A 22,592-nucleotide genomic window follows, 5' to 3' on the forward strand; every position below is an offset into this window, starting at 1 on the left:
AATTCTCTGATGTTCAGTAAAACTAACCTTTCCAGTAAAAGCCTTTCCACACTGATTGCATTTATAAAGTTTCTTTCCAGTGTGAATTATCTTATGTGAGTTAAGTGAGCCCTTTGCTCTAAAGGCCTTTCCACATTGGTTACATTCATAAGATTTCTTTCCAGTGTGAATTCTCTCATGTCGACGACGATTACTTTTGTCTGTAAAAGCTTTTCCACAGTGATTACATTCATAAGATTTCTTTCCACTGTGAATTCTTTGATGTCCAGTAAAACTAACCTTCCCAGTAAAAGTCTTTCCACACTGGTTACTTTTATAAGGTTTCTCTTGAGTGTGAATTCCCTTATGTTCCATAAATTCTATACTGGATCTGAAGGTCTTTTTACACTGATTACATTTATAAGGTTTTCCTTCAGTGTGGACTTTCTTATGTGCAAGAAGATGAGCCCTCCGTGTAAAAGTTTTTCTACAATGCTTACAGATATAATTCTTCTCTACTGGGTAGATTGTCTCATGTGAGACACAGGTTTTTCTCCAAGGGAAGTCACAGGAACCATCACTCATCAATCTTGGTTCATGACTTTCTATCAACAAAAAGCTTAGCACTGAAGTTTCCTTCACTTCAAGTCCTATATTTCCTGAAAAAAATAAACAATAAAACAAATATATACACTAAAGAAACATATATATATATATATATATATATATATATTTTTTTTTTTACTCTCCCTCCATCAGCAGAACATAAACTCAATTACTTTTATTTTCCCAGACAAAGAGAAAAATCTTCAATGGGCAAAACCAATCATTTTAAAATCTTATTAGCTTCGACACCCCAAGGATGACTTAAATTTACCATGAGCTTCACATACAATTGCATTAGATGTTTCACAATAAACCTGTTACAACACAGGAAGTGCCTCCATTCTTGATGTATGCACAACTCCTGCCAGGAGCTCAGAATAGTTGAGTGACTTGGCCCAAATCCCAGCAGGTGAAACTAAAATTCAAACCCTTTGAATGAGCATACTCTCTCCACAGTACTTGACAAATTATCTCCAATTTCAATCTTTCTTTTTCATTGTTTGTACTTTCAATCCTTTATTCATAAATAAATATTTATTTAACAATTATTAACAATAATGTTATTTGGTGCCCCTATACTTGGCAAATGGTTTCATTTTCTAACCTACTTGTAGGTACTGCAAATTTCCCTAGAGGTCATTTTCAATATTTTTCTCATTATGTTATTTGATACTATGTTCAGAATACCAACACTTAAAAAAAAAAAAAAACTTATCTTCATATGCCCTTGATCACTGAAGTAAAATGAAAATCCTAACACAAAAAATGCATGAAATTACCCATGTCTGAAAATATGTCTTATACAAGAATTTAAGTTCTCTATCCTATGATATGGAAGTGAAAAGAATGATCCAAAGGATTTGACCCCAAAATTTATCTGTACCACCTTAAGTGGTACATAATTATCTGATTTGGTTAGAAAGATATTTCTCCTCTGGGGCAACAAATATGTGCATATTTCCACCTGAATAGCTGTTTTTCTGTGATTCCAAAGGATCATGATTAGGAATATCCACCAGGTGGTGGGGACTGAACAGTGATTCCATCAAACTCTGATGGCTTCTAAGTGCAACAGTTTCTTTCAGATTCTCAACTTGACATCAAATAGTTTCCAAAATTCCAGAAAGGTTAGACATTCAGGTACAAAGGGCCCCCGGCCTGCAAAGTCCCTTAGTGGCTCTCTCTCTGCACCAGAGCAGTTCTCTCATTCCTGGGTAACCCCTTTGTCACGTCTCATCAAACCCATGATCACCAAATCAAGATGTTACCTGGGTCTGCCCTCTTGCAGCAGTGCTGGCAGACTATTGAAAAGCATGGTCACTGGGTACAACAAAGACCACCATGAAATCATCGTGGATGATCACAACCCTTCTGCAAAAACACACCTTAAAGTGCCATTCGCTGAAATGTTAAGGCGTGTTCTAATTTCAACTTAGCCTATGTGTCATTACTCTATTATCTGGCAGTTTCTCAAAGGAACGAGTTTGCAACTTGGATGGGTCATTCAATAGGGTTTCAGTGAAAGTATACTTTATTAGGTGTAAAAAAAAACCAAAGTTACATCTGAAAAAATTCGGTACTTTGGAAAATGCCATCAGCATTCGGAGAGAGAGGACCATGGATACTGAATATGGATCAAAAAGAAATGCTATTCTTTCCAAAAAAATTTCAATTTAATATATATATTATCTAAAAGAAAACAGCAAAACGATGCAATATTACTAACTGACCTTTGAGGCATCTGCCATTTAATATAATGCATACCATAAGGCAATGCAAATATAACTCTTTTTTCATGGTAATTAGCAATTGATTTTGACTGCTTAGGATTTAAAAGAATCAATTTCCACCACACATGTGTGTGAGCATTTTCATTACATGCTATTTCTAAATCAAAACACAGCTAGTGGTGCAGTAGATAGAAAGGCCTTAAGACATGAAGACCTGGGTTTTAACCCCACCTTAGTCTTGGGACCTCTTCTTGTTGTTTATGGGATCTTGCTTCAGGTTGTTTATCTGTAAAATGGGTTCTCATAAAGATAAAATGAAACAATATTGATACAGTGAAGGGCACACAGTAGGTGCTGGATCAATGCTAGTTTGTCCTTTTTTGAAATTTTGACTATTTACTCCCAGTTTTGCTCTCCTGCTTAAACCATCATTATCCTCACCCACTAGTGACTAAGTGCAGCACTGAATGTGGTTTGAATGTATCTGGAGCACAGTAGGTTTCTACCCAGGTGTGCTGCTCCCCCACGAGGTCACAGCCTGGTTCCTTGGAGGAGGGAGCATCCTTGGTTCCTAGGCTTAGTCCAGGGCCTGGCATGTAGCAAGCATGTAAATCCTTGCTAACTGGAAGTTTTAAGAAAGATAATTTCTTGATAGTTGAGTAATTCCTTTAGTCATTTTGGGGAAAATTCCATGCCCCCAAATTCCAAACAATGGCTTCTTAAAGAATCATAGATGATCACTGGAAGCGACCTAAAAGGCTCATTTCAACCTAGTCCATTTTACAGTTGGGGAAACTGAGATTCAGTAACTAGCTCAAGAAGCCACTACTGAGAAATATCTGAAAAAGAATTCCAAGGCTGCTCTTTCTCCCTCAAACCCAGCATTCACTTCCTGGTAACTCCTAGAAGCCTCTGGTAACTCTCATATTCCTGCTTTCACCTCACTCACCTGGAGAGCAGCTCCTCAGGCCTTCTTGCTCCAGCATCCAGGGGAATTCCCTTTGCTTAAAATAAGAGATCAGGTCTTCTCTGGGAACTGGAAGCCCTGGGCATGGAAATCAGGGAGGGATGAAGAGAGAAGCTTGAAATTTAGGTCTCTTTAGGGAATGGGGTGAGGATCCAGAGCTGCTCCATTCTCAGATTCACCCCATTATGTTCACACATACGAGTCTATACTCACTCATTAGTGCTTATTTAACCAAAATTATCCTGTTGTAAAACTTGTCCTGAGAAGGAGCCATACCCTCTGAGCCCACTGTCCCCGATCCCAGCAGGTGACATTCTGGCAGAAACTTCTAGCCCCACGATTGGCAAAGGGGATTCTTGAGCCAGAGCAGCCTGGAACCTGAGCAACAGACCCTTGGTCGTGACACAAAGAAGGATGGATTCCTCCCAGAGTACCTGTTATCTACAAGTTAGAGGAGCGATCTACAAGGAGAAAGAGCTGGGCATAGAGCCAAGAATGCCTGGGGTTAAAGCAAGCCCCAATTAAGAGCGGTGCATCCCTTGGTAAGTATTTAAATTCTGTTTACCTCAGTTTCCTCATTCAGAGAAAGAACTAAGGAATAGCAATCATGCAGCATATATACATACATACTTCTACAAACACACACCTCTCTTTATATAATGGTAGCCATCTCTAGGGTTGGTACAGGCAAAGGGAAGCAAAGAAATTTCCTTAATTACTTTGTTCTCTATTTGAAAGGCAAACCGTTTGTTGGAGATTTACACTTTTGTGTGCACTTATCAGTTTTGATTGTACCATGTTATGGAAATGCTTCTTTTATTCAGTAAATTAAAAATAAAACTAAATATTACATCACTCTATCCTCACAATAACCTTCCATGTTAAGTGAAGTTATTGTGTAATGGCTATCATGGGAAATGTTACTTATGTGTGGCTACCATTACATAGAAATAGGCGCGAGTTGGTATAAGTATGTATGTATGCTATATGATTTCTGAATGTAGACAGCATCTTCGTTTGTCCTTTATGGTTAATTTGGGAACCTGGAATAGTCCAAATATCAAATTTCCTCCCGTTTTTAAAAGAACATTGTTCCTGTACTGAAAAGAACGCACACCTGGCAAACAGGAGGTAAAAATGGTGCTCATCCCTTCCATTTCTTTCCCACTACGGTGCTGGAATTTGAGGGCAGTAAGAAGGAAGATTAGGGACAAACAGCAGGACAGGGGATGCTTTGGGCTACAACCTGACACTTGCTACATAGAATATTCCAAATACCAGACACAGGCCAAAGAGTTATGGGTCGTGAGGAAAAGCTGCTCGAACTGGTTACAGAGCTTTGGCAGATAAAATTCATGTCTAGGGAGAGGGTCAATGAGATAAACTTCTCAGATTAGTCCCATGTCTGAGACGCTTCCCCACTGCTTAAATATTTCACCTCAAGTTACCTCAAACTGCTAAGAAACACCTTCAGGAGCAACAAAGGAAGCCTCAGGTTCCTATCATACAGTGCAAAGACCTCTGCAGGAACATCGGCCTGCAGGACAATCTAGTTTCTTGGACATGGGAGCCCAGCACTCTTCCCTTTTTGGTCACTGATAACCCCCCCAAACCCTGCACCCCAGGAAATGAAGATATGCTCCTTAATTGAGGATTCAGTTACCCAAGGAAATGTCCTTACCCAGGAAGAGCAGGTTACGGGCATTTTCCAACATGACGTCCTTGTACAGCTCCTTCTGAGGAGGGTCCAAGAGGCCCCACTCCTCCTGGGTGAAGTCCACGGCCACATCCCTGAATGTCACCAAGACCTAAAGCACCAAAAGTTGTAAAATGCAGAACTGAAAAACCCTTCCGAGTTAACGTGCTCACCTCGCACCAGCTGAAGCACAGAGGTTGGTCGGACCCTTTATGAATGTCACTCAGTTCCTGGAATCATGGTCATTAAGACTGAATTTTGAGAGAAATTTTAAGATCAGGTGGAAGAAAGCCGAGAATCGTCCTATTACAAAAGGTGTCTCCTGCAGAATCAGGAAGAAAGTTTGTTTTGCTTTTTCTGTGAGGTGGATAGATCTGTGGAGGAGAACAAGAAGGTGATGGGGAATTGCCTCCTCAGCAGAACTGATATGTCATATATTCTCAAGAAGATTCTGCAAAGAGAAGCTGGCAAGTAGCGTATTCTGGGGCACAAAAGGTTTATGTGCTCACTTAACCAAGAACAAAAGTAAAGAAATGATGTCTTCTGTTTCCTGGGAAGCTGGGACTTCTGATGAGAATGTGGAGGGGATTCCAAAGTGGGAGGCCCCAGAACCTGGAGCGCACTGAGCGGTCGGAGACGCTGTGCAGCCAAGCGAAGCAGAGCTGTCTGTCCTTCTCCCAGGGTCCCTCTGGCAACGCTGAGGTCACGTACAAAAACTGACCGCACCCCAAGTGGCCAGGCCTGGGTGGCGCTTTCACCCCTTCCTGGCCTGCCCCAAAGCCCAAACTGCTCCCTCAAAGCTTTGCCTTTGGAGAGGTGGTGGAGGGGGCCACTGCTCCCCTTCTTGCCGCACCATTGGTTGTCAATGGCGACCTCAGCCGAAGTCAAACGGAGCTGAGGATGCTTTATCCCGTCATATGGGCCTTTAGCCTCCAGCCTCCAGGACCACCTGGAGACTATCTTATCAGGTCCCTGCTTTTTCCTTTTAGCAAATTTCCTTAATCTGAAAATGTCGTCATTACATTCCCAACAGTCAGACAGAGGAGCATTTGCCCTCGACGTGGCGTCTATGTGTGTGTGGGCTGTAGGAAAGAAGGTCCTTGAATGTTCCAAAATGGTGCAAGAAGGATTGGGTGTTGATCCAACTGGGCAGGGGACCTAGCTGCTGTTCTACTGATGACTGAAACTGGAGCAGAACCACCTTCAGGGTGGGTCGGGGGAAGAGAATTGTAGCACGATCAGCTCTTGGGGGGGGGGGGGATTTGAGGGGGATGCTTCCCAAAGGGGTGACTGTCCCAACTCTAGCTTTGGGGCCTGCTCCCCAAGAACACCCACTGCTGATAACAAGTGTTCTACATCACACTACGTCTGATGCTACCGTGAAAACCGAGCATATTGCTCGTAGTACAAACGGATGGACTTTTTATATTGATCTCAATGATATTTTCGCAATCAAGATAATACGATTGAGATTAACACCAAAAAACCTCAGAAGCTGAGCTGCAACACAGAAGGAATCAGCTCTCCGGCTCTCGTGCTAATCTTGGTCCAACAATCAGCACCAAGAGAACTCGGGTGCTCCATCAGCCAGCGCCACCCGTCCATGGGGGGATCCGCCCATTGTGGCCTGGGGAGGAGTCCCAAATGCCACAGAGGCTTCTCCTGCCTTGGTGGTGCGCTCTCTGGGGACATCCACGTGCACTGCCAGAGTCAGCTCAGCGTGGGGGGCTCCGAGGGAACGGGTGGGAGAGGAGACGCGTGAGAGCCACGAAAGGTGCAGTATGTCCGACCTCACTGGTGTACACCTGGGAAACCTGGCTCCCGGTGCTATGCCAGGAAAATAGATCACTGCCATTTCCAGTGTCTCAGGAAGGTTCTGAAGATCCCCTGGCAAGATGAGGTACCGGACCCCGAGGTCCCTTCTCAAACTAAGCTGCCCAGCATCCAAGTCCACTGCAGAGGGCACAGCTCTGTCGGGCTGGCCACAGGGTTCAGATGCCGAATGTACGCTTGCCAAAGAGCTTATTTTATAGAGAACTCGCATGGGGCAAGTGCTCACACAGAGGTCAGAAAAAGCAACAAAGTCATCTCAGGGTTGCGCTTAAGAACTATAGCACTGATTGGGTGCCCCTGGCCCAGGACCACCCAGCATGGCATGCCCCTCCTCAGAGAAGGTGCTGGCTCTGGGAGCAAAGCAGAATTGAAGCAGCTCGGGAGAAACGCGAGATGTGCAAATTAGAGATGCCCCAAAGGTTCACAGGGACTCACTGTGTCCGACCTGTGGGTGAGCCTTCCAAGCTCGGACCCAAGATGGACAATGAGGAGAGGGAGAGAAACCCTTGTGGGAAAGGACAAGAAAAATGGGTGAAATTTTCAAAAACACGTGTACTAAACAGGACTCACAGAAGGGGAAAAGAAGAAGGAAATTTGCAATAGTAACAAAAAGGAAAAATGAGGAAGACATGTAGAATGAGATGAGAGAGAAGAAGAGATGAGTAAATGTTTAGTGCAACTGGAACTAAAAGATTTAAGGAACCTTCTAATGAGACAACATTTCTTTGCAAAACATAGTATTCCTACAAAGGTCAACATTAGGGTACAGAGAAACTGCACATAAGTGGAAAAAGGCAGAAATGACCAATGCACCCTTTCATTCCATAATGAAATAAAAATAGAAACTGGGTCAGGAGCCATCAACAAAAGATGCAAAGCCAAATGAAGATGCAACAGTGACATTGACTGAATTAAAGAACAAAAATATCACAGAAATGGTAACTTTCTAAAAGAAAACAGTGATGATGAAATCACTTCAGTATGTCAGGGATTCAGGAGGAAAAGACAGACTTTCAATCATTTATTAAGAATACAGAAACAGAGAAGATTAAAACTATTTTTAAAAACTGGAAAAAAAAAACCTAAAATAATCACCAAAGAGAATATATTAAAATCAGTAGAGAAAGAGTTCAATGGGGAACAAAATAAAAATGAGAAATAAAACTAAAACTGGCTTTTTTGAAATGACTAATAAAGTGGGGAAAACATCTTATTAAAAGGAAGAGAACAGAAAAATCTTGTCAAACAAATAGCAAATGGCAAAGGTAAAATCACAATAAAACTAGAAGAAATAAAGAGGATAAAAGAAACATGTAGTTTTAAGCTAATGAAACTGAGAGTATAAAATAGAAGAATATTTTCAAAAGTGTGAAATATTCATTATTAGAAGACAGAAAAGTTCAACCAAATTTATTGAGAATAGTCTACTAATTCCCCAAATAAGAAAGTGTCTTACTTATTTTATGTGACAAATATAGACCAATACTAAAACCAGGGAATATTCAATGATAGAAAATAAATTACAAACTTATGCCATGAATAAACATCAATCCCAAAAGACTAAAGGTAATCATCCAAGAAATCATTCATTAATTATGACGAAGAGAGATACATACCAGAGATGGACCCATTTCTAGATAATTACAGCAAATTATAGCAAATTTCTTCTAATTAAAAGAGAAATCCCATTCCAAAAAGTAAAATATGTATACACTATCTAGGGAACGAAAGAGTTACATGAATAGAAAGCAATCCTAAAAGAAATGAAGGCTAACCTAAAAGCTGGAAGAATATTCAATATATATTCAGGTATAAATGCAGTAGAGTGACTTATATCTCCAAGCACTACTTGCCTCAGGAAGAGCTTGGGCACAAACTCAATGAGAATTCCTGGAAATCTAAAAGCAAGGGTTAAACATCTTTATAAATATAACGAGAATGCCCGAGGGGAAAAAGAAATGAAACAGGAACAAGTAAAAGAATCAAGGCAGGGCCTGAATGGCAGAGGAAAGGCAGAGATCTTTCCCTCCCTCCTCCCCCCAAACACCTTTAAGCAATAACTAAACAAATTTCAGAGCATCAAAAGCCAAAAAATCTTCCAACTGAAGGCGGCTCAATAGGAGGGGTTTAGAGCACCAGTGTGGCCCAGGCTGCACTGGCACATGCTGGGACCCAGAACCAGCAGCAGATCTCTCGGCGGTTTGGCCCCCAAAGGTGTGAGAAGAGCCCTGCTGAGCCAAGAGCTTTCTCCAGGAGGTCCCTGAATTGGTAGCACAATGGCAGGAGTGCCTGCAGCCACAGCTTCTGGATGTCTCATACCGCAGGTGGGGGAAATGGACTGGTCGGAAGGAGCTTGCAGCTAGCACTGGAGCAGGACTGTCCTGCTTTCCCCGGACTTAGATCTGGTGGTAGAGATGACTCACAGTGCAGGTCCAGAATGATCTCTGAAAAAAGCCCTGAAGCTTTATATAGTACACCTTCGACACTGAAAATGGAGCCCTCCTTTAACCAAGAATTAAAGCCAAGTCATAGGCTGGGAAAGTGAACAAAAAGAAAAAGATTCTGACCATAGAAAGCTATTATGGTAACAAGAAAGATCAAAGTACACAGTCAGAAAAAGTTAACAAAGTCAAAGCTCCTACATTCAAAGTCTCCAAGAAAAAAAACTGGTCTTAGGCCATGGAAGAACTTTAAAAAGATCATGAATGTCAAGTAAGAAAGGGAGAGGAAAAACAGAAAAGAGAAATGAGAGTAATGCAAAAAGGCAATGAGATATGTAACGGGGATAAGCTGGAAGCATTCCCAAGAAGATCAGGGTTGCAACAAAGTTGACTTGTCACTGCTGTTATTCAACACTGTACTAGAAATGTTCATTTTAGCAATTAAAAAAAAAAGAAATAAAGGAATTGGAGTAGGTAATGAGGAAACAAAACTAAGATTCTTTGCAGATTATGACATGATGGTATATTTAGAGAATCCTAGAGAATCGAGTAAAAAATTACCTGAAACAATTAACAATTTTAGCAAAGTTATAGGACATAAAATAAACCTCATAGATTATTGGCATTTCTATGTTACCGACAAAGCCTAGCAGCAAGAGACTAAAAGAGAAATCCCATTTAAAATAACTGGAAATATTATAAAATATTTATAAGTCTACCTGCCAAGACAAAGCTAGGAACTACATGAACAATTACAAAAAACTTTTCAACTAAATAAAGTTAGATCTAAACAACTGAAAGAATATCAATTGCTCATGGATAGACCAAATACAATAAAAATGACAATTCCATCTAAGTTAACCTACTCATATAGTGCCATACCATCAAATTGCCAAGAAATTATTTTCCTGAACTAGAAAAAATAATAGCAAAATTCATCTGGAAGAACAAAAGATCAAGATTATAAAGGGAATTAATGAAGGAAAAAAGTACAAAGGACAATGGCCTGGCAGTGCCAGACCTAAAACTATTATAAAGCTGTGCTCATCAAAATCATATATTACTGGCTAAGAAACAGAATGGCAGATAAGTGAAAGAAGTTAGATTCATGGCACAGTAATTAATGACCATGGAAAACTTTGATAAACCCAAAGACTCCAGCTTCTGGGATAAGAACTCACTATTTGACAAAAATTGTGAGAAAACTGGAAATCACTATAAAGCAGAAACTAGACATAATGGATCAACATCTCACACCTTATATCAACATAAGGTCAAAATGCGTGCATGATTTAGATTTTAAGGGTGATGATATAGGCAAATCAGGAGAACAAAGGATAGTTTACCTCGCAGATCTTTGGAAAAGAGAACAATTTATGGCCAAAGAAGTAGAGAACATTATGAAATGCAAAATGAATAATTTTGATTATGTCGAATTAAAAATTTTTTACACAAAGCCAATGCAGCCAAGTGTAGAAAGGAAGCAGAAAGTGGGAAAAATTTTTACAACAACTGTGTCTGATAAAGCCCTCATTTTTAAAATATGTAGAGAACTATGTCAAATTTAAAACACTATAAATCATTCCCCAATTAATAAATGATCAAAGGATATAAACACACAATTTTCATAAAAAGAAATTAAAGCCATTTCTGGTCATTAAAAAAAATGATATACATCACTATTTTTGAGAGAAATGCAAATTAAAACAACTGAGGGACCACTTCACACTTCTCAGATTGGCTAAAATGATACGAAAAATAATGATAAATGTTGGAGGGGTTTGGGAAAACTTGGACACTAATGCATAGTTAATGAAGTTGTGAACTGATCCAACCATTTTGGAGACCAATTTGGAACTATGCTTAAAGGGCTATCAAACTCTGCATACTTTTTGATTCAGCAGTGTCTCTACTGGGCCTGTAACCTAAAGATATAAGAGGGAAAATTACTGTATTGGCAGAAGAGGACAGGGGAGGGATAATAGGACAAAATACATCACATGAAGAGGCATAAAAGACTAATAAGAGAAGAGGGAAAGAAGGAAGGGGGATGAGTATTATCTGACACTGGATCTACTCAGTTTTGGCTCTAAGAGAGAATAATTTAATCATTCAGTTGGGTATAGAAATTTATCTTACCTATAAAGAACTAGGAGGAGAAAAAAGAAAGAAAAGAGAGGGGCTGGATAAAAGGGGGAGCAGAAACATCAGAAGGGGGTAAATGAAGGGGCAGAAGGAGTGATAGAAGATAGGGCTGGTGGGGAGTGAGTTAAAAAGCAAAACACTATTAAAAAGGGGCACAACAGAAAGAGAGAACAAAAGCATATACAGGGGAGAAAAGAGGATTGATGGGAGATAAAAGGCTGGAAAGAATCTATTATATTTCAGCAGAAGTAAAAAAAAAAAAATCTTGGCCAGTCATGATCTCAAACATAGCAAAAATAAAAGTAGATCTAATTAAAAGAGATAAGGAAGGAAAGTACATCTTGTTAAAGGATATAATGAAGTAGTCAAAGGGTCAATAATGTGTATGTACCAAGTGGTAGAGCACCCAAATTTCTACAGAAGATATTAAGCCAGTTATAGGAAGAAATAAACAGTAAAAATATATTGGTGGGGAACCTCAACATTCCCCTCTCATAATCACACAAATCTAACTGAAAAATAAACAAGAAACTAGGGAGGTAAATAGGATCCTAGAAAACCTAACTCTGACAGGACTCTGGAGAAAACTGAATAGGAACAGAAAGGAATACACTTTTTTTGTTGGCAGTACATAGCATTTAATTAGGGCATGAAATGTAATATTTTTTAGCTATGACGAATAAGAAATTTTATTTAGCTTGACTACTTCCTTTCTTTTTCTTGCTTTCTCAATGGCAGAAAAGGGAGAGAGACTAATTTTTGCTTCAAAATACCAAAATTTGAATTTAAAAAATTAAGTAAACCAATACTTTTTACCCAAATCTGACTACATAAGTAAAAATAAGATGGGGATAACGACACCTACATGCCAAAGTCTGTTGTAAGGATCAGGGGAGATATTAGTAAGGTGCTTAGCTCAGTATCTGGCCCTTAGTAGGTGCTTCATAAATAGGCAGTCTTGAAATTAGGTTACCAACTCACCTAACTGGCTGTCAAAGGTAGCACACTCCCCATTGACCTCTTAATGAAAGGGCCACCATCTTTTGCGATTCTGTTCTTCCCTGCTACGTGGTTAGATCAGTTTTTTTATTTCCCTGAAAGGGGACAAAGTTGCCCCAGGAGCAGACTCACAGAGTGGGCAAAGGCTCCACGTGCCTCCCTTCAAGCAGCGTTCTGCAGGGCTCTGGACAAAGCAGTGAGGCTGCCTGGAAGCCTCAGAATAAACCCTGGGAAAGCAGGGTCCTGCAGATATGACAGATTTCCCAAGATGGCCCATTGCCGCCCCCTGCTCTGCTGACCAGTGAGCTCCCCCAGGAAAGCAAGGGGAGCCTTGGGCGCTCAGGCTAAAGAACTGCAGCGTCCTGACTGAACGCCCTCTCTCTGCTGTGCTCAGGTAAGCCTCCTGTTACAGGTGGGAGGGCCCTGCAGGTCTGCCTGTTCTGAACATGCAAACTAAGCTTTGCCAGGGGTCAGTCCCATCCATGAAGCTCTTCCAGGTCAAACCAGGACCTGCTGAAGGCGACAGCAGGGTCACAGCTTCCAAGAAATTGCCCCAGTCCCATGACTCACTGACGGGCTCTTTTCCTCCTTCCTTTCTCGCTGCTGTTCTCAGGGTCTCTGCCAGTGCCTGGGCTCGGCTCGGGGTAACCCCCATAACACCACCAGGAAACCGGGTTCAACAGTAACAGGGCCTGTAGGGCTGGTGTCCAGAACTGCACTCACCTGAGGTTGTCTGAGGCTCCCAGGGCCCATTCCCTCTGGCTCCAGGCTCCCTCTGCACATAGAAAAGTAACCAAAGTGACTCCATTGGTAAAGTTCTTCTGCCTGTCCCCTAGTCTTTCTCTCAGGTCCTGCTGCCCTTTCCCGGACCTTTATGGCCCCACAGATGTAGCAACCAGAGGTCCCAGGTAACCCAGGAAGGCTCCATTTATTTATTTATTTATTTTCTGGTTCTTAGAGTTAATTATTTAATTGTTTTGTTGGATTATTTAATAGGTTAATTTATCTATTCAGTTCTGTGCTTTTCTACTAGTAGACAGCCGAGAGCCCCCTGGAAAGTCCCTAAACAGAGGGCACTGCGTTGAAAAGCCCATCTCCCCCACTTTAGTCCCCGACTGCCCGCCTGGATGACTGCTCTTTGGGGTGCTCACAATATACCCGATTTTCCCTCCAGTTTGGGGGGTCTGGATTTTTAAAGAGATTGGGGCTGAAGGAGGATCTAACACTCTTAGGAAGAGACGGGGCCAAGGAGGCGGGACCCTAGGTCCCCCTGAGAACGCCCAATTCAGGGTTCCCGGACCCCTAGGGACAAAGTCTGACATCAGAGAGGTAACTCTGGGCAGGGCGGGTAGGGGCGCTCACCCAGCAGCGAGGCTGAAGGGGCTGCTCCCGGCAGACCTGGAGGACACTCCCTGAGGTCCGAGGAGGAGGAGGAGACTCAGCGGCCGCGGCAGCAGCAAGGGAGGGGGACGCCGGCTCCGACCTACCTGGTGATGCAAGCACGGCTCTGGCCTCCAAGAGACAAAGCGACCGGAGCTCCCCGGGAAAGGAGGAGAGCCCGGAGCTCCCGGGAAGGGAGGAAGACTCCCGCACTTCCAAGACTTCCGGCTTCCCGCCAACCCCTCGGGGACGATCTTCCTGGTCCTCAGAGCCCCGCCCTGTCCATCCCCCAAGGGGGTGGAGCCTTCTCTCCCGCGCAGGCCAGAACTGCAGGCCCCGCCCCCGCCCAACTGTCGGTTCCGCCCCCAGCTCCTCCCCATCAGCCACAGCCCCCGTTTCCTATTCTGGCCCCTCTCGCGGTTGCTTCTACAAACCCTCCTTGGAGCTCCTCCCTCCGTGGGTCCCAGACTCACCCACCTTCGGGCTGTTCCACGCAGCCACCTTCGACATCCCGTTTTTTCCACTTCATCTTTTAACCTTCCTTGTCTTCATACTGTCCGTGTGGGACAACGACTCCTGTTACTGTAACCCAGCAGAAGAACTGAAGCGGAATAAGTTGTTAACCCCTGCTAGTTAACTCAATTTCAGGTGACTCCCCAGCATTTGAGAAGAGAAGAGAAAGAAGCTCTGTGGCGTCGAGAGAAGAATAATACAGATTCAAGGAGAAGACTTTTCCATTCTAAACCCTGTGATCCTACGCATTGGCAGGGTAGGACCCAAGCTGGCTTGCCCTTCTCTGTGTCCAGCATGTGGTAGGGAGGGCGCCTCTTGCTTTCCCTCTGTGAGTTTCCTTTCTTCCAAAACCCCTTTGGTTGGGCTGCTGCGCTGTCTCTCCGTTTCCTTGTTCCTGCTCGTCTCTTTGTCTCCTTACTGCGCGTTTTAGTCTGGGTAACATCACTTTCTGTCAGTGGATCTTTTTTCCGTGGGTCTTTCCTGGATTCTTTCCACTAGGGAAATCACTAGGGGGTGGGACTTTGCAGCTGCAGGCAGAAGCAGAGCCTGGGTTACTTCATGTGGTGGGGCCCTTTCCTGGGGAGGGTGGGAACAGAGAGCCCTTAACTGTCCCCTCGACTTGACCTGTTTGAGATGTTGCTTGTCCCTCATTCTGGAAGAAGACCATGACACCAGGGAGGTGCCATGACATTCAGGTAAATTGGGTTTAAGCCAGGGAGGGCCATGCAGAATCACCAGCTGCTCCTTTTCCTCCAGAGCTATCTTGTCCAATGGCAAGATTTAGATAAGATCCACTGGAGATGGCCCACATGGGGAAATTGATCTTGTTAAACTTAGATCTTTCGCAGATCTCTGTCTGAGGCACCACCCATTCAGTGATTAAGGATAAGTAGAATAGGTAAGAATGGAGGCAAAGAATGATCAGTCTGAGAAGAGACCCTCCCGGTTTCTGGCCCAAACAGAAACAAGTGCTATTGACATTCCCTTTGTCAGTCAGGGCTCAAACTAGGACCAACTGGGACTTGGCCTGGGACCCAAGACTGTAGGAGGGAAGGTCTGCAGCATATTTCTTCAGGTGACTACTGTAATCTATGGGCCTAGTTCAGTGGGGTTTTTCAGCATGGGCTCCCAAGCTAATACAGCTCTGAACTAGGAAAAATCCTTGCTTGGGTTCTCTCCAGGAAAATGTAGAGTCCCTCGTGGCCAGATTTTGCTATCTTAGCTCTGGCCAGAATATCTTACCTCTGAACTCCTCAAGAGGACAACTAGTTGAAAATAAGAAGTGTTTGCAATGGACAAGGGCTCTGAGAACCTTGGGCAAAGCTTGGAATAGAAGATCTTTTGGGAAAGGAGACAGGAAGGAAGTTACTAGAATGATGGGATAAGTCAGTAGGTAAGGAGAAAGTTCTGAGGAGAGCATGCTGGGAGAGAATGAGAAGATGGGTATTTGGGTGACCTACTACAGAAGAGAGATCTTTGGGAACAAGACCATTTGACAAGAGAGATAAGGAAGCTGGGAGGAAGGGGGGGAGAGAAAGACTGCTGTTGAGGGGAGATGGGAGGGACTTTGAAGGGCTCCTACCTAAGTCTGCCTTCAGCTCCATCTCTGCCTAAGGTCAGAGAGGGAGGGGCCACCTGGGGCCCTGATAAAAATAGTTCTCTCAGTCCCTGCTCAGTACTGCCCAAAGTGGCTGGACAGGAGTAGGAGAGTGAGAGCTGAATCATGGAGAAGAGAGTTACTGGAGGGGAGGGGCACAACAGCAATAGGGAGAAGCAGAAGAGATCCTCTCTGAAGGTCCAGCCCTTATGGTTAGGGCAATGTAGAAGGGACTCTGGGAACTATGTCTACTAATAAAATTCTCAAATGTCTGAAGAAAAAAAAAAGATTCACAATATAACTAATATCTAAATAACTTTAGACCAAGTTCCTAAAACTTATCTGTATGTCCAGCAGAGCATCAGCAGCCACAGCACCTTGGCACCAAAATGCTGCACAGCAGCTTTCTTCGCCATTGGATTTACATATGAATCTAACTTTTGACGTATTCAATTCTTGGAAGATCCTACTTGGGCCAAATAGTAGCTCGTCCAAGATTGTGTCCCCCATACGCAGAATTAATATTTTATCATTTTCTTATTTTCCCTTTACACCTGGGGACTCACCCCAATCTTGCAATTTCTTTCTTAGCTTCACACTAGATTTATCAGGCTTAGACTGTTCCTTGTCCATTTTGGAATTTGGTGAGGAACCTTTCTCTCTTTAAACTGCCAATCATACTCACAGTGGGGGGGTGGAGGGAAGGAACTTACTAGCCTGCACCTCTTTCAATGGATCCCAAGTCCTTAAAGTCAGAAGCTATTATCAGCCTTGGTCAGAAAACCCCCACAATCATGATCCCACGCCGTGTATAATTGGTAGGTTATACATGCATATCTTATGGGACTGATCTTTTTACCACCTTCTCTTTCTCACTCTCCTGGAGCTTCTCTCCATATCTGCTCTAATAAGTCCATCTCTTAGGGATCCTATCCCCGTCCCCCAGTGGGATCTCCCTTTCGGGTCCAAAGACTATTGGGGCTGCTCCCCAACAGGTGATAGGAGGAAGTCAGTGAGAGGACACTCACTGTCCCAGACGAGCCCCCAAAAAGCTGTGTGGGACAGTGACTACTGACCCAAAATAATTCAAAGAGACGTTTCTCAGAGCTAGAGCAGAAAGCACATTATTCAATTCCTGCAGGAATAGGGCATCACCTCCACCAGTGTAGGCTAGTGGAAAGAGACAAAGCACAGGCCACAGAGCAAGGTTTTTATACCTTGAAAAAACTTCACCCCTTTTTGGGCCCCAGTTGTTCCTGCCTTAGTATCAAGGCTCAAACTCTGTCACAGGAATCCCCTCAGGGTACAAGAACAGGGAATTTATAGATTACAAAGTGGTTTGTACAAAATTAAGCAAGGATACAAGTGGGGGGACTCAACAACAACAAATGCTCTCCAAGCTTACAGCTTCCTTTAAGGTGAGATCAAGGATTGCTGGGGCACAATATTATAGAGTGATGGAGTTGGGAATCAGGAAGACTCAACTTCATGAGTTTAAATCCTGTCTCAGACTCTGATCAAGTGTGTCACGTCACTCAAACCTTGCTTCAGTTTCCGAATATGAGTGCAAACCACTCTAGTGTCTTTGCCACCATGGAAATTGAGAGCAGCTCAAGGCCTTCTTCGAGCAGAAGGCAGGATGCTGGACAGGTAGAGACTTTGATTATTGAATTCTGAACTTTGTTTATTGGTCTCAGAGCCAGGGTTTATATATTCTTTATGTAGTGTTGTAATAACACCAGGGGTTTCTAAGTATCCATTGTTACATTGTAGCTGGACAGTAATATTAAACAATAACCAGCTATAGCAATCTATGCGCCACAACATAATCATAAGTTGTCTAGTTCGGGTTGCCTTGCTCCTGTTCCTTGCATTCGTCACCAAAGTTGTGAACTTACATCAGACATGGTTTCCTGGTGCTTACATGTTCACATAGGTAATATGGTGACACCTGCATTCACTTTTAGGAGCTCTGCTTGTTGCTAGCCATCAACGAGAAATGACTCAACAAGGAAGACACAAATGGTGAGATGGCTTGAAGACAAGCAAGTTTAATTGGATGACAGTGGCTTCCATGCACAGATTATATAAGCTTCAGTTTTCCTCTAGGACAGATTGCACAAGGAGCCTAAAGACCTCCAGGCTTGACTGTCAGGAGTATCACCACATCAAGTGAGGCCCAAAGCTCTGAGCATTAGCAGCTTATTAGGTTCCCTCAAATTTAAGAGTAAAGAGAACCAATGGCTTCCACATGGAGCTGAAGACCTGGAGGATGAAAGATAGCCCTGTTCCCCGTTTTAAGGACAGATCATCAAACAGGAGTTGGTAGGTGGAGAAAACAATTTAATTGGTTAAAGGATGGACAGCATCATGGAGGCAGGGGCAACATGATTGGTTCAAAGTCTGAAATGTGAGCTGCTAACAGCCCCTATTTTCATCCTGAAAATGTTGATTCTTTCCACCTGGATCTTGCAGAAATAATTGACAGAAAACAAATTTCCTCTAATTGCTCCCAAAATACTTAGAGATGATATTTCCAAGAATGGCATCATCTTGGCTGATTTGGATAAAAACAGATGTTCTCCAATTGAATCAGAACAGATAAACATAAAGAAGATAATAAATTTACTTGTCATGAAGTGATTCCCAGGTGGTGCTGAGAGGACAATTCTTTTTGAAGATGAGTGTTTTATGAAAGCATAAAAACAAACAAAAGCCTTGCACACAGATTCTAGAAGGAGGCTCAGTCCTGAGCAGAAAATCAAAACTTTAGCCAAAACTGGTTGATGTATGCAAACAGACTCTCAAACTCATTTCTGGGTCATACTTCTAGGATTAGCATGGGATTTATTCAGGGTATTTCTGGCCATTTACTGAATTATTTGGTGGTCACCTCATACTGTGTCCCTGTGAGAGTAATCCATATGATTATTAAAGGATTTTTATAATCATAATAGAGCTCCTGACCTTTTTCAGGATCAATAAGCCCCCTTAGTGAAGAGCTGCCCCTTACTTTGGGGGAGCCTCCAAATTTCTTTAGGAAGATAATACTGGATCCTACAGGTTTCCTTCCTGCATAGATTATAACTCTGCCTGCTGGGTGGCAGACTTCCTACCATCTGCTACCTAGCTGTACTTGGATGGAGGGCACTGAGCAGTAATAATCTGCTTCCCTCAATGATCATTCCCCCCCTCATTCCCCCCCCCCGCCCCCAACTGCTGCTTCTTGGTGCTGATTCCCACCCCCTTCATACTCTATTCTCTCCCTTTATCCTGAAACTCTGATCACTAATGGTCAAACTTTCACTCCTCCTTCTCTACTGACTTCATTTCCTTTACTCTAACCAAACCTCTCCAATGCGCTATTCTTCCTTTATCCTCCCCTGCTACCTTGCAGAACACTTGTTCTCCTCTCAGAACAAAGTACAGCATAGTGGAGCCAACATGGTGGAGCATGGGAGGATCTCTATCTGACTCAACTCCAAGCATAAAATAATACTCAAAATGAATCCCGGGGCAGAAGAACCAACAAAAGGACAAGGTGAAACATTTTTTCCAGAAGTTTAGCAGGAAAGATCTGTCTCGCTGAGGTCAAGGGAAAGTACAGTCCAGCACAGGTGGCCCCCAGATCAGGAAGGAGCAGGGTGTGCCCCAGCAAAGCAGGACTGAGAGCCCATGGCCCCGACAGGACAGCAGCCAGACCCCAAACCCCAAGGCAATAAGCTTGGGAAGGGTCCTCCTAGCCCAGGATCACAGACCAACTTAATAGAAGTCAAGAAATATAATGGAAAAACACACACAGGGACCCAAACACAAACACACAGAGACACTCAGACTCACACACACACCCCAAAAAGAAGTAGACCATAAAAAAGATAGTATGGTGACGAGAAAGATAAAAAAGATAAAGTGGGAAAACAGGATCTCAAAGTTGATTACGTGTAAAAATCCAAATGCGAATGAGACTGTGACCCACAGAAAGCTAGGGGGAGGGGGTGCGGGTGCGGGAATAGTCCAAGGAAGACTTAAAGAAGCGAAACAGAGAGGAGGGAGAAGATTGGGAAAGGGGGCGTTGGCGGAAGTGGGCGGGACTGGGACAAGTTGGAAGCGGAAAAGGCCATTGGACAGGGGGCGGAGCCTGCAGTCTTGTCTCTGTCGGGGAGAGGAGGAGAAGGCTTCATTCTCCGGGGAGTTGGACAGGACAGCTCTCTTAGGACCAGGAAGACCCTCCCGGAGTAGGTTGGAGGAAAGTCAGAAGTCTTGGAGCTCTGATCTGGCTGCCAGCCCCTCGGGTCGTCCTCCCTTCCCGGGGATCTCCGGGTTCTTTCCTTTTCCCGGGGAGCTCCGATCGCTTTGTCTTAGGAAGACAGAACCGTGCTTGCAGCTCCCAGGTAGGTCGGAGCCAGTATCCCCCCACACTTGCTGGCTTCTGCGGGCTGCCCCGGCCACTAGGTCTCCTCCTCTTCTTCTGACTTCGTGGAGGGTGTCGTCCTGGTCAATCGTGAACATCTCCTTAAGCCTTGCTGCTGGATGAGCTCCCCAACTTCCTGGATCCCCCTGCCCAGATGTACTTCCCAGATGTCAGACTTTTGTCTCTAGGAATCCAGAAGTCATGATTTCAGCCTTCTGATCAGGAGCGAGGAGTCCCGTCTCCCTGGTCCCACCTCTTGCTGAGAGATTCAGATCCTTCTTCAGACCCAACCCCTTTAGGGATCCTCGAGTCCCATTTTCCTACCCCCCGGAGCCCACCTTGGACCCAGACTCTGTACTTCTTCCCCTTAAATGAACCCTTCTTTCGCTGATTCCTGTCAGGTCCCAGGCTTGTGGCTCCCCATCTGCACTTTCCTTTTAGGGACTCCTATCCCAGATTCTACCAAAGCAGCCCCGCAGTCCTCCCCAGCTCCCAGGTAGACCTCGGGACACCGACTTCCTGCTTTCCCAAGCTCAGTTGTCTCCCTTTAGTGGTCCTGACAGAAATTAATGAATGGTCTGTTCTATGAAACAGGTGTGCTAAGGCAAGGTCCCTATTGAAAAGGCTGGAGGCTATGCAGGCCCAGTAACCTTTTTTACCCAGGTATGGAGTTATAAGGTTCAGCCAGAAATGAACCTAATAGAATAACGTGGAGTAAAGAGCATTTGACTCTCCAAAAAAAGTTGTACAACAGGATGATGTGACAGACCAGCTTATGGGTTTCTTGTATTACATATGTTGTGTGTAACCATAGACACATATTTCAGTATAATAGAGTGAATCTCAAAATGGAGCAGTCCTGGATCCTCACCCCATTCTCTAAAGAGAACTAAATTTCCTGCTTCTCTCCTTCGTGCCTACTTGATTTCCATGCTAGGGCTTCCAGTTCCCAGAAAAGATGTGATCTCTTATGTAAGCAAAGGGAAGCCCCTTGAATGCTGGAGCAAGAAAGCTTGAGGAGCAGGTCTCCAGGTGAGTGAGGTGAAAGCAGGGATATGAGCAGTACAAGAGGCTTCTAGGAGTTACAATGAAGTAAATGCTGGGTTTGGGGGGGAAAAGACCAGCCTTGGAATTCTTTTTTTTTTTTTTTTTTTTTTTTTGTAATGAGTTCATTTATTTTCGATATACATTTCTTTATGAATCATGTTGGGAAAGAAAATTCAGAGGAAAAGGGAACAACTTGGGAGAGATAAAAACAATTCAGATAAAAGAAGTGAACATAACATGTGCTGATTTACCTTCAGTCTCCTTAGTTCTTTTTCTGGATGCTTGGAATCACAGAACTACTGATAAGAACCAAGTCTTTCATAATTGATTTTTACACATTCTTGCTGTTATTGTGCACAAAGTATTCCTAGTTATGCTTGTTTCCCTCAGCATCAGTTCATGTAAATCTTTCTAGGCCTTTCTATAATCAGCTTATACATTATTTCTTATAGAACAATAATAATCCATTACCTTCATGTACCACAACTTGTTCAGCCATTCCCTAGTTAATGGGCATCCAAACCTTTTCCAATTCTTTTCTACCACAAAAAAGAGCTGTTGCAAACATTTTTGCCCACATGGGTCCTTTTCCCTGTTGTTAAGGACTATGTCTAGGTGAAGGGGCAGGTCAATTCTTCAAGAGCCTCTGCAGCTGTGAATCTTAAACTTGAAGCAGTTGCAAAGCAGCCTTCACAGATGTTCCTTGTGGATTGGGAATGAAATAAAATGGAGGCAAGAGGAAAGAGAAGAGAGGTCAGAGAACACAACTGCCTCTCAGTCTCCTTATATCATCATCATCCTCTCACATGAAGAGATCCATTCTATAGGTCTGAGTTAGACCTCCAACAGCCATTGACAGGTGGCTCCTGTATCACAACACCCTGTTTTATGATTTCTTTGTGATTAAGACCCTACAGAGACACTGCTGAATCTAAAGGAAGGCACACTTTGATAGCCCTTTGGACATAGTGCCAGATTGCTCTTCAGAAAGGTTAGATCATTTCACAACTCCAGCAATGCATTAGTGTTTCACTTTTTCCACATCCCCTCCAACATTTATCATTACCTTTTCCTATCATCTTAGTCAATCTGAGAGGTGTGAGGTACCTCAGAGTTGTTTTAATTTGCATTTCTGTTATCAATAGTGATTTAGAGCATTTTTTCATATAACTATAAATGACTTTCATTTTGTCATGTAAAACTTGTCTGGTCATATCCTTTGACCATGTATCAATTGGGGAATGACTT

The 22,592-nt window shown here is 43.3% G+C and overlaps 1 protein-coding gene and 1 long non-coding RNA gene across 2 annotated transcripts in view; both read right to left on the reverse strand.

The window, feature by feature from the left end:
• LOC127552251 (zinc finger protein 347-like) overlaps positions 1–5,877 on the reverse strand; it is a 141,379-nt gene extending 135,502 nt beyond the window's left edge. Inside the window, exons 1-2 of the mRNA XM_051982853.1 lie at positions 4,964–5,877; positions 3,265–3,360 (exon numbers count right to left, since the gene is read on the reverse strand). Of these exons, the coding sequence (XP_051838813.1) occupies positions 3,265–3,360; positions 4,964–4,997 (130 nt within the window). The 5' untranslated portion in view covers positions 4,998–5,877. The remainder of the gene's footprint in view (positions 1–3,264; positions 3,361–4,963) is intronic.
• A 7,241-nt stretch (positions 5,878–13,118) lies between these two features.
• Positions 13,119–14,002, reverse strand: LOC127552268 (uncharacterized). The gene is made up of 2 exons (XR_007951322.1): positions 13,884–14,002; positions 13,119–13,171 (listed from the first exon to the last, which is right to left on the reverse strand). It is a non-coding gene; the product is annotated as an uncharacterized LOC127552268 (long non-coding RNA).
• Positions 14,003–22,592: the final 8,590 nt, after the last annotated feature.

The sequence above is a fragment of the Antechinus flavipes genome, chromosome 2, assembly GCF_016432865.1.
Source record: "Antechinus flavipes isolate AdamAnt ecotype Samford, QLD, Australia chromosome 2, AdamAnt_v2, whole genome shotgun sequence".
NCBI classification, from domain to species: domain Eukaryota; kingdom Metazoa; phylum Chordata; class Mammalia; order Dasyuromorphia; family Dasyuridae; genus Antechinus; species Antechinus flavipes.